The sequence below is a fragment of the Mercenaria mercenaria genome, chromosome 19 (assembly GCF_021730395.1).
Source record: "Mercenaria mercenaria strain notata chromosome 19, MADL_Memer_1, whole genome shotgun sequence".
NCBI lineage: Eukaryota > Metazoa > Mollusca > Bivalvia > Venerida > Veneridae > Mercenaria > Mercenaria mercenaria.
This window is the reverse complement of record NC_069379.1, coordinates 38311131-38329544: the sequence shown is the minus strand read 5'-3', so window position 1 is coordinate 38329544 and position 18414 is coordinate 38311131. Positions and strand designations below refer to the sequence as shown.

At 35.0% G+C, this 18414-nt stretch overlaps 1 protein-coding gene across 1 annotated transcript; it reads left to right on the top strand.

The window, feature by feature from the left end:
• The first annotated feature begins 564 nt into the window (after window positions 1-564).
• On the top strand, window positions 565-17735 carry LOC123542386 (uncharacterized). The gene is made up of 7 exons (XM_045328215.2): window positions 565-663; window positions 2920-3214; window positions 4405-4538; window positions 9587-9672; window positions 13485-13627; window positions 15511-15673; window positions 17164-17735. Coding segments are annotated over exons 1-7 (876 nt in total). The 5' UTR covers window positions 565-661; the 3' UTR covers window positions 17217-17735.
• The last annotated feature ends 679 nt before the right edge of the window (window positions 17736-18414 follow it).

Sequence of the window (18414 nt, the reverse complement as noted above, 5' to 3'; positions counted from 1 at the left end):
ATATCATTACATCAACATATAGATATTAACAATCTATTGAAATATAGCAATAGGGTCGGACCACAAGTTCTGCCAACATCAGTAAACGGCCCTTCCTTTGAAAATTAACTATTACATAAAATTAATTACTTTTACGAAATAAACAATTATATCATGTATTACAAAAGATTGAATGAAGAAAAGATCAAAGTATGACTGAAACTAAAAAAAAAGATAAATGTAGCTAGTTTAATATTATATATGACGTTAATATTGCTATTTTCCCCCATGGATCTGCTTCCCAGAATAAAGGTATTAGTCGACCTTTTAAGAATTGTTGGAGATTGTTTTGGGAGAGGTAGGGTGGATTAGGAAAATCTGAAACATATTTTGCCAATATTTAAATATATCGCCGTTTGTAGTGACTGATTCTGATTTACACCATCTTATTTCAGAGTTCGTAAAACACATAGTCTAGACTTTACTTCAAAGAATTTTATTTGAAAAAAAAGGTACAAACTTGCCTCAGCGAACCACAACCTATTTAAAATGCACTTCCTCTTCCGGAAATATAAAATGCGTAAGAAAATATATTGGGGAAATAGTTTATTCGTGTATCTCAGTATAAATTTCTTTACTCCACGTGGAAACATCTTCGCGGTGACTTAAAGTCGGTTGGATTATGTATGTATATATTAAGTGGATATTGTAATAAGTGACCACACAAGGAACAACCAAAAAGTTGTCTCCTGATGAAATGGTCCCTTAATAGATTTGGTAAATTTTTGCAAGACAAGAAATATGCTGATATACCAAAATATGCAGATATACCATGCGCATCAAAGTTTGAAACCGTGATAAATATTGTTCAAAATGTGTTTAAAGGATGCAAACATTCTCGCAGTCTACTTACTGTGACGAATTTTTTTCTTTGTTTGACAATTAGAACGGCTAATTGTATACATTTGCTATTACACGGTTGAAGGAAGTTTCGTTGACGGTCGTTTAATACATATTTTTGGAGACTGGGTTGGATGTCGCGTAATAAAAAAGTCGTTAAACGGAATGTATTTATACCCTTAAAACGTTTAAGATGAATTTGAAGCGGTCGCATTATAAGAAAAGGTCGCATATACGATTTCGTTTGTATGATTTTTTTGTTCGTAAATATTTCATTACTCTTAAATATCATTTAATATATAAGTTGCTAAGTAAGAGGTTTTCATTTTCGGATATAGTATAGTTATATCTTTGCTTCACCATTCCATCTGTCACACAATGATAGAGCGCAGGACAGCTTTCGGCTAATTCATCATTGTATATACTTTTAACACTTCTTAGAAATACTAATCATTTTGTTTACATGTTTATATCATTGTTGGTATTTACTACACTAACAAATTCCGTAATAGTGGAATATTTCATCCATTAAGGTCTGTCCTAAATGACTTTGTTTACTATCATACCTAGTTAGATATTGTTATGTTCCCAACAGAAAATGATTCAGTTGACCTTAATTATTTTGTTATGTTTTTCGATGGAACTTTCATTAATTGTTCAGAAATGTTAACTAGTTTGTTTACCTGGTCAGCATATTGTTTTGTTAACAACTTAAGCAAAGTGAATCACAGTCGAATGTTTTGTTTATTAGATTTTGCTTGTTTCTGTACCGGTAATGTATTTACGAAAATAGCCAATAGTGATTGATTCGATTATATGAGTACATTATGGACGTTTTCGTTGACATGTTTTTGAAATTGCTATGAATATTTTGAAATAGTTGTTAATATGTTTCGTGGTTGCAATGTGTACCGCGGATGCGCAGCAAAAACAAAAATAGATTAAGGAAAACATTCAACAATGGTCGGTTTTAACCAGAAGGAACAATTGGAATATAGAACGACAATAGTTGTTACATTATATTATTTGATATGAATTCGCGGATTTCGGCTTAAAGAGATCAAATAAATGGGAATTTTGTTTGACAAGAATGCACGTTAGTGGTTAATTTTATGGATCGGCGTTACCGCGAAATTTACAAGAATTAGCCTCCCCTCCCCACCCTGAAGAACATTAGCACTTTCACAGTATACAGACTGCCAAGTTGCAAGTGATAAACATGATAAAAGAAGGAATTGTTTTAACCATTGCGCAACTGATACACAATCAGGCCATACTATGTAGTATTATCTGCTTTTCCTTAAACCATAAAACGATTGTTAAAGCCCTGCTCCGCGGCTATTCAAATTCTATTGTGTGTATGCATCCCATGATTACAATAGGTAACAGTTAACGGCCACGCGCCACACTTTAGCACGCAAAACCTCAGGTATTTTATATAGAATGTTATATAAAATAGACTCTATTTTGATAGGCGTCACTGTTCTTAGTCAGGATTTTCATGTTTTTTTTCAGTGACAATTTTAGGTTAAAAGGTAGGACTGGAGCAGGTCTTTAAGCAGTTTGACGATGACATTTAACCTGCGGACCACATTATCGAACAAAAAAAATACTACCTCACCCATCAACATTGTGTTCGTTATTTTAGTAGGCCTAAGAAAATGGGAATATCACTTTATTCAATATAAAAATGATCACATACTTTGTCAAAATAGTACCAGTCCAATCACGCTTTCTTTCAAAATAGTACCACTCCATTCACGCTTTCTTTCAAAATAGTACCAGTCTAATCACGCTTTCTTTCAAAACAGTACCATTCCATTCACGCTTTCTTTCAAAATAGTACCAGTCTAATCACGCTTTCTTTCAAAACAGTACCACTCCATTCACGCTTTCTTTCAAAATAGTACCAGTCCATTCATGCTTTCTTTCAAAATAGTACCAGTCCTTCACGCTTTCTTTCAAAATAGTACCAAACCATTCACGCTTTATTTCAAAATAATACCAGTCCAATCACGCTTTCTTTTCTTTTCTTTTCAGGAAAATTGTTGCGGTTTTACTCTTACTGCTTGTGCAGGCCAGCAGCGGCAAACCATCCCGTAAGTATCAATCCTATGGCGGACGAAACCCATATTATAGGCCACCAAACTATTTCCCGCCATTTCCTACCAATTTCCCGCCATTTCCTACCACCACCCAGTCAACGACATCGCAGCCGATGACCACCCCAAACATTATGATGGTTAGTGAAGAAGATGACAAGAAGGCGTCAGAGTTTGGCATAAAAATTCCACCGCATGAATGCATCATTTCATGGGATCAGTTTAAAGAAAACGTACGTGTTAAACTCTTTGGTATATTTATATTAAGAACCCATGTACATTTTAAAGAATATTACGTATATTTGTTTATAATTTGTAGCACTGATTCACAAGGTCAAAACATTAAAAAAAAGATATTTGATATTTTATACTTTGCGCGGGTATGCGTACAAGCAGGATTTCATTCAATATTTCACTAAATGAAAAGGAGTCGTATATACGCATTGACTTTACAAGTAGAAGGGTGTGTATTCGAATCCCAATCGAGTGCTCGGCTCTTCGTAGTGAAATAATGTTATTTCTCACGATGAGAATTTAAATCCAAGTGCTATGCAGAGTGCTTTATATCTTGTCAGGACAAAAGGTGGGGGGATTCTGGAATCGGAACACCTTTTAATGTATTGCCCACACTCTTGTAACTCCTGAAACGCTAACATTACTAGAAGAGCGTCCCATGTGGACAGCTGGTTCCAGCTAAATCAACTAAAAAACAACTTAGATGTTTTCACGTCAGAGTTCATAGCAATTCCGTTTTCAAAGAATTCAGCTGTACAAGTTCAATATATGTCGTTCAGATGCGTATTATTATATCACTCGGGCTGTGCAAGAGATTATAGAGCTAACTCCTTCGCATCTGAACTCCAAACAATGATTTATTCAGCGAAAAATCTCTAAATGAGATACATTATTTCTTAAATAATATTGAACATAACGTCAATAAATAACCTATCGGGCTCAGGCAAACAACCAATCCCTCAAAAATCTGCAGATTGTAGAACACGAAAAACATGCGCAATCACTACATTAATGGATACAAAATATTCCAATAATGATTTTGCCTTTGCGACCAGTGCAGACCAGGATAAGCCTGTACACCCGTGCAGTCTGATCATGGTCTACGCTGTTCGCTATTCAGTCTGTGTATTTTTGGTAAACACCCCTTTTAACAGTCAATGGTACTGTCCAAATTGAAAGATGGACAAGTTCATTATAGAAATTTAACAGGGTAAGGGTTAAGCTGCAATGTATCATTTGCGGTTATTGAAGTGTTGCTAAATAAAAATGATAGTAATCGTTCAAGTCTTCTTTATGTACATAAGTAAAAAAACTGATTTCAAGAGCATTCAGTAACAGAATATCATTTATGATGAAGATTGCAAAGATAGGGGGTAATTCCAATTCTAATATTTCTTTTTCATGCGAGGTACCTGGTAAGCAATATGCCGAGATCTATGACATCGATTTTGATGACAACCGTTTTCCAGGCGGCATTAAAAAGGCACAGTTACAGTTCAGTATCGTCAATGATTCTTCAATTAGAAGAGAAGCAAGCCTCCGGTTGGTAGTACAATATTATTCCCTCTTCGCATGCGCATCGACATTTAGACTTAGACTAGTCTGATTCAGAGATATTCAGATATACATGTAGTCTCAACTTGTTTAGATAAATTCGCTTTTGCTAATTCAAACATACGCTGAGCGGGACCTAGTGATTAAGGTAATGACCACTTTACCCGTAGGCCATGGGTTCTCATTTGGCACCATTTTTGTCTGGAAGCGGACTAGAATTGTTCAAATAATTTACAAAATCTAAACATACCCTAGCAGTGATTCTAACTGCTCTTTTAATTCATGCACTAATTCTATCCTTTTTTTTTTAATTTAGGCAGTGATGTGTTGTTTTTTTTTAATTCAGCTTGTTTCATAATTCCGTTGCGTTTTTAATCATCTTAGTCCCTTCTAGTACAGTTCTTATCTAAGTTTGAATAACATTACCATTCAAAGGTATTTCATATTGGAAGAAAAAGGAAAATACGACTAATTAACACTTTTCTGTGCAATTCGTAAAAGTCTACGTAGTTGATAATTTTACTAGTATGCCCGTTAGTTTTCTAATATAAGCATAAAATGTATATTCCGCGGACTCGTGTTTGCTTGGTAACGAATATTCTCTAATTTTAAACCACTAGGTATAATAATGGGTTTTTCGACGGCTTCAGTGCCATTCTTTCTATGATCAACATGGAATATTAGGGCAATGTTATTAACAGAATACCAAACACGTTTCATGGTACCCTATTTATCTTAACGTTTAAAGTAACCATGGCAACAGAGATGTTTACCATATCTTATATCTTGCATTTTATCGTAATTTCTTTAAAACAATATTATCTAGAAAACCCTGTTTGAACACTCGGGCGGTTATGCGTCGTTCGAAATAATTTCTGATGATGAGGGCGCAGTTATTTCTCAAATCATTTTATGATTTAATGGCAACTCGTGAGTAAACTTATAGAAACGGCAACGTTACTATCTTTCTAAACGTGTCACTTTCTGCGAAGCTCATGAAACCACAAAAAGCCGTTTTTAAACTTAGAAAATATCTTTACAAATTTGTTAATATTAGTGTTTCTAATTCTCTAGAACTATTTGATAAACTGATTTCAACAAATTTGAACTATGGGAGCCAAACATGAGGAGTCTGTCAGGCTTATCAAATAGAAAGAGTTCATTTAAAATTTTGTAAGTCTCTTTTTCTTTGGGGCGGGGCGGGATGGGGGGTGGTTAAACTACTGCACAGAACGACCTCATTTACGGGGAACTTGAAAGGTGATATTTCAATCTTATTATTCAAAATTATAAGATGTTGGTTGAAAGTTGTAGATACACTTGAAAGAAAATATATATCAATGATATATTAACTAATGTTAACAGATCTTATTGTTTATCCAAATTAGACAAATTAGGATCCACTTGTTACAGATGTGCTTTCAGTTATGGGTTTGTACGATGCATGGCTCGCACATAGTTAGAAGAGTGGACTAATAAGCTCAGAGAATCAAGCAGAGCATTATATCACAGATTTGTTTTCAACTTTAATCATTACATGTACCTAAATCAAGTAAATTTTAAGAAATATAGGATTGCACTCACTAGATTTAGAGTTTCATCCCATAAGCTTAAAGTAGAAACAGGAAGCTGGAGTAATACACCGTTTGAAAATACAATATGTCTATCTGTAACAATACCATTTCTTTGCTAGATCTAGTTTTGTATAATGATTTAAGAAAGGGATATATTAGGACATATTTTTATAAAAAAAAACCGAGCATGCACAAAGCAATCGAATTGTAAACATCTGAAATTATCAAAGTCAATAAGGAATCTAGCTACTTTCATATACAATGTGCATGTATAGCGACTATAAAAACAGAAAATCGTATGCATAATTACGAAAGACCCGTGGTGACATTTCAACTTCATTATTTCACGATTTCTGCTTCATGATTTCACGATTTCCACTTCATGAATTCACGAATTCACGATTTCTGCTTCCTGATTTCACGAATTCACGATTTCACGAAAAAACTTCACGATTTCTTGATTACACGATTTCATGATTTCACAATTTCTTGATTTCACGATTTCTTGATTTCATGATTTCCACTTCATGAATTCACGATTTCACGATTTCTGCTTCCTGATTTCACGATTTCAACTTCACGAATTCACGATTTCACGAATTCACGATTTCACGAAAAAACTTCACGATTTCTTGATTTCATGATTTCACGATTTCTTGATTTCACGATTTCTTGATTGATTTTACGATTTCCACTTCATGAATTCACGATTTCACCATTAAACTTCACGAATTCATGATTTGTTGATTTCACTTGTTCTATTTGGCCAATCCATTCCATTACTCTCTATTCAATGAAGTGTAAACGTAATGAATGGCCTGGGTTACAGATGATGAGTTTATACTACTGCATACGTCTGTGTGGAGGTTGGGGAGGGATACTGGTGCCTGTACCAACACAGTATTGGGTACTTTCAACACTAAAACATGTATGAACAAAATAAGATGCCCAAGTAGCTTTACTGTTTTAGACAATGGCGACGGAGCATTAAGCCTTGCAGTTGTCCGTCCGTCAGTCCGTTATTTTGGAATCCGTCTTTCCGTCCATAAACACATTGGTTTCTGTTCATTTAAAAGAGAATGCTTGCATGGATTGAATTTATATTTTGTATGTATATCCTTTCCACGCCTGTAACGTCGAAGCCGCTTTTTTACGTTTTAAACGGCCCTCGTGGTAAGGCCGTATTCTTGATCAACTCAGTTTGCATACCATTTACACAGCAGGTGGCAATAGCTTACATGTGAATAAGATGCATCGCTTTTCATTTAAATAGCACAAAGATGAGGAGCTTACTAAAACCGAAAAAAAAGGACCTGGAACAATTTCACATTTTAAGCAATAATGCATTCTAAAAGTATTGTTTGTAAGTCTATTTCCTCATCAGTTGAGGCATTTTCGGCCAGTTTTCACCTTCAGTACCTAAACCTGGTTGTACAATTATATAACACGCCATCTTATATGTAGCGAATATCACCCGCGGTTTTCTACGTCATACATTAGTCATGTGATTAATAAAACCGCGAAAAGTTGAAATTGTACTATAATTATGAAATCGTGAAATCGAGAAATCGTGAATTCATGAAGTGGAAATCGTGAATTCGTGAAATCGTGAAATTTAATGGTGAAATCGTGAAATCGTGAAATCAAGAAATCGTGAATTCGTGAAGTTTAATGGTGAAATCGTGAATTCGTGAATTCGTGAATTCATGAATGGAAATCGTGAATTCATGAAGTGGAAATTGTGAAATCGTGAATTCGTGAAGTGGAAATCGTGAAATCGCGAAATCGTGAATTCGCGAAACCGTGAAGTTTTATCGTGAAATCGTGAAATCGTGAATTCATGAAGCGGAAATCGTGAAATCAGGAAGCAGAAATCGTGAATTCGTGAATTCATGAAGTGGAAATCGTGAAATCATGAAGCAGAAATCGTGAAATAATGAAGTTGAAATGTCACCACGGGTCTTTCGTACATTATTGTTTAACCCACCTGTAAGCTAAATAGCTTTCTGTCTAATTCCTGAAATGTCATATTTTAAATATTTCACGAATTTCTGAATAAAAATATGTTTGAGCTAATCCACATTGAGAAAATACAAACACACAGAGAGTATTTAAATCTTTTTTTTTTCTTTCTTTCTGATTGTACTTCTGTCGTACTAGAACTAAAATACAGTCTCCTGTCAAAACTTTGCAATTGTCAAGAAAACTTTAGTGAGACTAAATACTTAAATAAGCGAATTTTTTTGGTCATAAAGAGGTGTATTTTTCATGCATGTACTTAAGCTCTTTAAGCATATTTCCGCCATCGGCAATCCCTTTTTAGAACGTGTTATTGTCAAGTTTTGTTCATAGGTCATGTTGACCTACATCAACTATATTATGAAATGTGTATAATCATGACTGTATACTAAATAAACTTCAAACTTCATATGATATTTAGAAGTTTGTCAAGTCCAATTATTCCAAATTTTCTCTTAAAGGCGTACGCTAGAATTCCCTGTATATGAGATGGGCGAAAATTTTCCCAATAACAGAATTTCTTTAAACTTTGGATATTGAAAGACAATCATCTAAGAAACAAAAAATGCAATAAAAATCATAGGTCACCGGATTCGAAAAAGAGTTATCTGCCCTTGAAAACGTCATTTTTGGGGTCTCTTAAAATCATCTAGAAAGGTCTCTTTTATCTTGAGCAACTATCTACCTAAATAACAAGCACACGAATCTATACAGCTAATTTAACCCTTTTATAGACCATACGTTTATTTACGACTGTGAGAAGTTTCATTAAAATCTTAACAATGGAAAAAATCTCGTGAAAATGTTATCAAAATCATGTGTGATTTTCCCATAGACTCTCATTATGAAAACTTGTAAGTAAGTGATCCATATCAAACCAGTCATGCAAAAAATCTAGCACACTACCCTATTTGCCAAATGTTCTAAGTATATATTCTGAAATGTTGAAATCATATTCTATATAATAGGGATAAAAACGTGTAGAACTACCTTAAAAATACGCGATACATCCTTCTCGGCCTAATTTAGGCTATCTAAAATTAGACAGAGCAGCTACATAGCAAGTATCAGCGGCCGAAGACATTCATTTATCCATTATTTTACTCTTTTGTTCAACAATTCATGTTCAAAACATTTTATAAATGAGCCGCGCCATGAGAAAACCAACATAGTGGCTTTGCGACCAGCATGGATCCAGACCAGCCTGCGCGCAGTCTGGTCAGGCTCTATGCTTTTCGCTAACGGTTGTTCTAATTTCAATAAGTTTTGAAAGCGAACATTATAGATCCTGACCAGACTGCGCGGATCCATGCTGGTCGCAAACGCAGAATGTTGGTTTTCTTGTGGTGCTGCTCAAATGCTTTCATAAAAGTAACTTCATGAAAACTGGGATTAACAATGGCTGAGGTTTAATCGATTATGACTTAAATGCATCTTTTTCAGGGTCGAAGCTCTCGACATGTGTTTGTATATTTTCGGCATAGAGGAGCGTGTAGATCCCAACAAGGCCATATTCGAGCCACTATCTGGTACGAAAATCTTAACTTTACTTAAGGTATTAGATCACTAATAGAAAACCTCCTTTTTGAAGAGTATTCAATTACAACCGTAAACCTACTTTTACTGCAATTCTTAGGGGGGCGTAGGTTCAAGCCCTACTGGGATCAATTTTTTTTTCCTTATTTTCTTTTTATTCTAGTAAGTTTTTACTTCTTTCAAGACTTATTATTGATTTCTTGTAAAAAATGGAAAAAAGATGAATCTTAATAGCGATTTCTTGGTGTTCAAAGTGAATTTACTAGTTAAACAGAAGGGGTAGAAAATATTGAGTTACACGCGGTGAATTCTCTCTTAGATTACATACTGTGGAAGAAATTTGGGTAGGTTTTGCGTCTGCCCTAAGGTTATTTTTAAATCGAGTAAGCAAAAATTCAAAACAGAAACACAGCATCCGACCTTTTCAATGTTTAAGTATGAATTCTGTCTCATTAAATCCACGGTTAAAAACTACTTTGTTTAATTTAATTGTTAAATAAAAAAAAAGGAAAAAAAGAGATTTATGTTGTGTTTTATAATTGTTATGCAAAATTTTGAAATTGCTTTTATAAAAAAAATGGTATAATTCTGTGATTGTTTTGCGCAGTGCTTTTCACTTTGAAATTTGGCTCAATTTGAGCTTGAGGAAATAACATAAATCATATGGATTTTAAAAAAAAGGACGCGGTAATAGTTCTTTAAAAAATGCAACCTAGTGCGAAACAATGTAATATAATAGTTATATTCAGTATATACAATATTACTTTCAGCATTTGTGAGAATGGCTCTAAAACGAACTTGTATCTTACAAAAAATGACAAAAAAAACAACAACAACAACAAGCAAACAAACTGCCGTGAAATCAAATAATACTATTACTTTCTATTGTAAATGTAAACATTATTTATGTAGTAAACTATAACATGTAAGCTATTTCGGTACACAAACCGTAGAATGCGCTCGCATAACTGTGGCAATTCCACATAGCACTTACCTCCCCTGGAACCAGTATAGCAACTGATTTGGGAGAATTTAGTTTTAAAACTTAAGCTTCCACTTTATATTAATCATATTTTGTTCTCATTATTTATTGAATTACATGCAAAAATCATACCTAGTAGAAGTAATACTTTTATTAAACATATAATCAATAATGCGCAGTATAATTCATATCGAAATTTGTTATGAATGAAACTGCTCGGAACCATAGTTTGTTGAAATGAGCTATTTATAGACCAAGGTCATAAGCTGTAACAGAGCCAGAGTGGTCGCTGGAATCCCGTTTCCGTTTAAACAACATAAACATTATCTGTTTCGATTAAATTTCAATTCCATGTATTTTTCGTTAAACACGCATTTCACATGATTTATTAGCTTTATCTCTGCATTTTACATATTTTGTGTATTCTGTCATTGAGTTTTACCTTATCAAAGAAGAAAAAGTTCCATTCATACGGATATTTCATTCATATGGGGGGAGTGGGGGGGATCAATTTAGCTTCGTTCTGTAAAGTTTTCTAAGGATTTCTGAGAGGATAAAAGAGAGGTGCCATATTTTTCGTTTACAAATCTTAAGTGTTCACATCTATTGCATTCGCTAAATAAATGGTATCGTTCTGTTTACTCTCAGACCCTTGATTTTCATAGAAGCACTGAACTACTTTTATAGCGTATGTACGGAGAAAGGAAGTAACGGCATTTGTAAGTAAAATTTCACCAATGTCGGTAAACGTAGTATGGCGACTTTGGGAAGGCTTCGCTTCCCAAAAATTAAGTGCTCTCATGACCCGAATGCACACCCAGACGTTTATTGACCTTCATATATGACGTATACATCATATAAAGATCACATGGCAACGTGTGTGACATTGATATTGTCAACCTGAGGGCAGATTGTCACCCGAGGCGAAAGCCGGGTGGCTACATTCTGTTGCGAGGGTTGACAATAACAGTGTCACACACGCTGCCATATATGATATTTATTTTGCTATGCCGAACAAAATGAAATACAATGTACATAAAAAACTTAAAAATGTTATTAATTCTTCGTTTGGTTTTCTTTCTGACAGTTACTGTCGTCTGAATCGACTGTTTGCACATTAACAAGTGACATCACTACTATATGCGTACAAGGGAGGCAGTCATTTCATGATTTGGCTAAAAAAATGAAGCAGTTATCTGCTCTCGTATGAAATTCAAAACATCAGCGCGTTCACATGACCTGACAGTCACTTTTGCTTGGTCACGTGACAAAAAGGTTGAAAATGTTTTTGATAGTCAAAATATCTCTTTCGAAAGTAATGGGATTTTATCATTGTAGACAAAAGTGAGATATAATTTTGCTACTTTATAACAGCTGAACTTTTCGCGAACTATATTTGCCCTGTGTTTCATTCAGAATATGCTGGGCCAATTTCGTTATTGATTGTTTCTTTTATTTTTTTTGGACCGTTTCCTCCAATTTGATTGGCTAACAGAATTTTTTTACAAGTGCGTAAAACAAATTTATTCGGATATCTTTTGTGCGGTTCCCGATGTTGGACTACTTTTTTCACTTTTTATTTATACTGCCAGTACAGAGATTTGAAATTAAAAATGATTGACTTGGAAACAATGACTATAAAAAGAATTCTAACACGATCCGATTCATTTTCCTGTTAAACAAAGAAGGCTGGAGACAGTGATTTATTAAACAACAATTCACTGTTCTGACGTCACAACTATTACGTCATAGCGTCAAGCGGCGTTTCGGCGCGCTGGAAAAGAACCCGATTGAAAACGGGCAAATATCTAATGCATGTCGACAAGGTGTACTTTAAAGTCCTTGATAACGTGTTAGAATCGAAATAATATATCTCATTTAGTGATTTGCTCTTGAATAAATCACTGTTTGTCGTTCAGATGCGTAGCATTATATCACTCGGGCTACGCCCTCGTGATATAATTCCTTCGCATCTGAACTCCAAACAGTGATTTATTCAGCGACAAATCACCGATGAGATATATTATTTCTTAAACAAAAGTAATAGTTGTCATATTTTTGTCGTATATATGTGTACTTCGGTTTCGGGTTTTACAAGTGTGTAAAACAAAAAAATATATATGACATTCATCCCTTTACCCGTTGGACAGTAAGGTACCCGCTTATATCAAGTACATGGTTTGATGGCAACCAGGTATAGCGCATACGCTGACAAGGATATTCATGCAGCAGTTCTAATGAAAAGCTAGAGCCTAATTTGGACTTCTGAGATGGCGTTTATATACGTCGTATACTACCAGCAATAAACAACGTACCCATTGTATTCTAATGGCTAATAATGCACATTCTTTAGATTTTCAGTTAAGATTGGACACAGTTCTAAGTTGAGCCATTGAGAGCCATCATGGTCCTTTTTTTAGTATCGCATAGCAATTAATATCACATACAAGCAAGTCCTTAGAATAGAAACGTTTTGTATACAGCGAATCTTTACGCTCAATGAAGTCCTTCATGCTGAAGTTGTTTCGAATATGACATTTTGTGTGACTTACTGACGCTAATTCGGAACTTGATATGAGCCGCCCCATGAGAAAACCAACATAGTGGCTTTGCGACCAGCATGGATCCAGACCAGCCCGAGCATCCGCGCAGTCTGGTCAGGATCCATGCTGTTCGCTTTTAAACCCTAATGCAATTAGAGAAACTGTTAGCGAACAGCATGGATCCTGACCAGACTGCGCGGATCCACGCTGGTTCGAAAGCCACGATGTTGGTTTTCTCATGGCGCGGCTCATATGTTATTTCTGTGACGTTTCTTTACAGGTAATGCTCTCGTGTTTCCTGGTAGAAGAGATTTTGTTGTTAGTTCCGATCCGAGCAGATACATTTTCTACTTCTTCTGCTACGAATATGATACCCGCAAGGAAGACAGATGTCCGTCAGGGATAGTAATCCTACTATTGAAGGTAACGGATAATTCCTAATCTGACGAAATATGTTCTCGTTTTGAACAATTGTTTCATTCGTTGTTTGTTTGTTTGGTTCGATCAATATTACTTCGCACTAACCCATACCCTGCTAAAATCTTAATGTCTGTAATGAACTTCTCTGTCTTTCAATTTGGACAGTACCATTAACTGTTAAAAGGAGTGCTTGCCAAAAAAAATATTGCCTGTGCATGATCTGCACCGGTCGCAAAGACAGAATCTATCGTGCCCAGCATGGTAAGAGCTAACAGCTGCAACCAGATTGTAAATGCTGCTGTAAACATCTAAAACACACACTTTTTGAAGCATTTCAGTTACTATTTCAGTGCAAATGCTGATGGTACATCAATACTCCTTCAAAGTACCTGCTGATGGCATATCGATACTCAATCAACGCTAATGATGTTATATAGATAAACTTTCAAGGATAATGCTTGTGGTGTGTCAATACACATTCAAAGTTAAGTTAATGCTGTAATATCGATAAATTATCATGAATAATTTGCTAGTGGTATATCAATAGATAGTGTATGGGTATACCATTAGTATTAACCAATATACCATCAGCATTTTACCCTGATAATGTATCGAAATACAATCAACTTAGTTTAGATAGTGTATAGGTATACCATTAATATTAACCGATATACCATCAGCATTTACCCTGATAATGTATCGAGAACAATCAACTTAGTTTAGATAGTGTATAGGTATACCATAAGAATTAGCATTAGCCTGAATAGTGTACCGATATACTAGTATCATCAGCATTTACCTTGATAATGTATCGATATATACTGTCAGTATTGATATATCATTATATATCATTTCCATAAGTCCATATACCGTTAGTATTAACTTGAAAAAGGTATTGCTAAACCATCAACAGTAACCTGGATAGTGTATCGATACATCATCAGTATTAACTAACCTGAAAAGAGCATAAATTATAGAAGTCAAAGCAAAAAACTGTAAAAGGCTATATTGGTTTGCGAGTAAAACGTTTGAATGGTAAAATAAAGATATTCGAAAATGTACAACTAAAATTTGCAACTTTAGTTGCCAATACACCGTTGCAATATGAATATAAAAACCTATGATAATGCAGTCAACTGAAATTGTGCAAGTTTAGTTTCAAATATACAGTTAAAATGAAGATATGTAAATATGTAAACATTTGAAAATTGTCTACTTCGATTTGCCAGTTTACAGCTGGTTTTGTAGCTTGAGTATGAAGATATACTGCAGTGTAAACATTTGAAAATTGACCGCTTTGATTCACTAGTAAACAGTTGGTTCTTTAGCTTAAGTACCAAGATATACTTATTGTAAACATTTGAAAATTGACCGCTTTGAATTACCAGCATGCAGTTGGTTTTATAAGTATCAATATAAATTATATTACAGTGTAAACATTTGAAAATTGAATAACCTCGTTTGGGTTATGTAGTTTCAGTATAATATTAACAACAATGTTAACATTTGTAAATCTGCAATTTTTATTTGCCAGTATACAGTGGCCTACTGAGTAGCCTTTGTAGCTTCGGTATCAAGATGTACATTTGAATATTGACTACTTTGATTTGCCCGTAAACAGCTGGCTGGTTTTATGGCTTCAGTATCAGAATATATTACAATGTAAACATCTGACAATTGACTACTACGATTTGCAAGTTTACAGTAGGTGTTTATTGCTTCAGTATCAAAATATACTGCTATATAAACAACTGGAATCCTTACTTTAATCTGCAAGCAAGCAGTTAGATTTCTAGCTTCAATTTAAAAGTATACGACAATGTAATCAATTGATATTTGGCTACATTGATTTGCTGGATAACGGGAGAATAATGATATCTGTTTAGGATGATAGAGAATGGCCTAAAGGTGGTGATGGAATTCCAGACCGACAAATCCGGCTCAATGACGTCCCGTGGGGAGATATAGAGAAAACAATGAAAAAGTGCTTCCTCCAGCAGTTTGTCGATGACACGAATCCACAGGCAAATTATGTTTGGAAGGGCGAAGGTATAATTACTGTATATTTTCGCTTATAAGACGCATTATTGGAAGTCAATTTTTCCACTTCAGAGAGTGGGGAATATCTTATAAGCGTGTACTACAAGGAAATAAAAAGAAAAGAAACCCCAGACTGCATGCCCGACGTCTTATAAGCGAGTGCGTCTTATAAGCGAAAATATACGGTATATCCTTGATTCTTACGTAGCTCGATAAGCAAAACAGGTACTCAAACATTGTAAGTCTGTGACAATGGGCGGACCGATGAGAAAACTTCATGATGTCAAATATGACGTCAAAATAGCCAGTTCAATGTTGATTGAATTTCATCATATTCGTCATTATGCAGGAATGAAAATAAATTTCGTGGTTTCTCGTCTGATCTACCACGACCCAGAGGAATTAAATTACGATTATATATTGTTCTTTCATAACGCAGGCCTGTATTCTGGCATAAAAGTACTGTTCTTTCATTTTGGTTATTTATAGTGACGCAACTTGACCCGATGTTTGACCTTGTATTATAATACATAAGAGGCAAAACTATTATTGAAAGGAGTGATTGTAACAAACTAGCATAAATAACATGGTACCCTAAGCACCCTTATTTATACTATAAATAATCGTAGAATAATCGCCTAAGGTCAACATCGGGTCAAGTTGCGACTACTATACAAGTTAGTAAACGTTTGTTTACAGAGAGATTCTCGTGCTCACGTGCTGTTAAAACGCCTATTTATATATGCGCGATCCATGGCAAAGCGTAAACATACTACGGCCCCGAAACGAATAAGTCAAAATGAAAAGTCTGACGCTAACGTGATAAAACAACACAGATATTCCCGCGCAATAATACAATAATAATGTAGGGATAGTGCGTGTTATAACAGCTGCAGAATCCTGAGGAACTGGTTGGTGTCCCAACCCGGTAGGGCGAGGGTACCAACGTATCCTGAGAGGGATTCTACAGCTGTAATATCACGAATTGGACATGTACTAACGGTATTTCAGCACAGAACGGGCAGAAAGCTGAGAAAAGATGAATTTATTTCCACTTAAATTATTAATTGTCCATGAAATATGTGGGAATGTCAGCGTTATTTCAATACGCTAACGTCATCTCGTTTTTTGAATTATCCGTTACGGGATACGCTTTGTTACGAACGCGCAGTTGTGTCAAGGTGTCTTAGCAGCGTGTAAGCGCGAGAGCCTCACTGTTGACACACAGTTTCTTTCTTGTTCAAATGCACGCTGAAGAAAAGATAAAAAGGGCAACTTTTTGCTAGAAAAGAAAATTAGGTACGAAAGTGCGGTTTTCTTCGTCTATATGCGTATACGTTTCCCAGTTCATATTGTGCAGTTCCTGGGTCAGATATGAAACTGCGGTTTTCTTCGTCTATATAAGTCATAGTTTCTTAGTATATATTGTGTGTAGTTCCTGGGTCAGATACGAAACTGCGGTTTTCTTTGTTTATATACGTCAGCGTTTCCAATTTCAGATTGTGCAGTTCCTGGGTCAGATGTCTATAAAAATGGGATAATGCAAACTTAAAGGATACAGTCGTCATTTGGCGCCATACAGCATGTTCCATGCAGAAAACAAAACACGTATTACAGAGCTTCTATTTTTCTTCATATTCATGGCAGAAACGAAATACTAAGAATGACAAAGAAAAACAGTTGAACTATAATCTAGTAGTAAAATTTATGTAGACAAATAACTTTCCCTTTAAACTTGTCTTCCTTGTTTTTCTTTCCCTACCACCACCCAACACCCAAAACCCTTTATCTTCCCCATCCTATTTTCTGTCATCTTGCTTATAACTAAAATTTACTTGTTGGTGGACTTGTTGATGGACTTTTGAAAGAACCCATCTGCTATATTTCCCACTATAGTTTCTATTTACAGTGTGCCTGCTTTGTTATGTATGGCGTTGGAAGTGCTTGTTAACAGCTCTGGAAGGGAATCTGCCCCTACATTTGAATTTTTAAAAGTATACACATATAATATTTCCAAGATAAATGCAGTAAAGTGTATGCTTACCCGGACTAATAGATGCACTTCATTTGATTTGTTTGTTTTGGATTGAAGTTGAGTGTAACAGCGGGCAGTTTACCTAACCAGTGTTCCTAGATTCTGTACCTGTACCAACCTGTTCTCCGCAAGTAACTGCCAACTTCTCATCATGAATCCGAGTTGAAGGACGAATTTTTTCAGACACAATGTCATCTATCAAATCGTCACGGAGAATAAACACCTCACCCGGGGATCGAACTTCACGACCCCGAGATTCATTCAAAATTTGTGATATATATGAATCATCGGTCAATGTAAGATAATTACTTAACATATATTTTTGTTAAAGCAAGCAAATTATTCATGCTGTGTGTAAAACAAATTAATGGTATTCTTTCTATCTTAAAGCTCACCTGTAATGTGTTGCCTAAATTGCATTACAATTCAGTCTAAAGTAAGAAAAACAATTTTTGTAAACAAAGTAAAATATAATTAACAAAACAAAAAGTACACATAACAGAAAAAAGTATCATGCTACTGAAACATTCTCGCATTGAATTCCCTTTAGGCTCAACAATCTTATTTTAGATGCTATATATATTACACCCCACCCATCAAAAAATACTTGATCTGATGTGATCTTACATTGTGTCTTAAAATAATATTCTCTAGACCCAGTCTTATATAAATATTCTGAAAAAGTGATGTGCTTATATAGAACGCATAGACTGTC

Bases quoted from the DNA above. Each gene is read 5' to 3' on its own strand.
- LOC123542386 (XM_045328215.2), top strand. The intron at 3,215-4,404 runs GTACGTGTTAAA...TTTTCATGCGAG, and splicing joins GGGATCAGTTTAAAGAAAAC to GTACCTGGTAAGCAATATGC. The intron at 15,674-17,163 runs GTATAATTACTG...TTCCAATTTCAG, and splicing joins TTATGTTTGGAAGGGCGAAG to ATTGTGCAGTTCCTGGGTCA.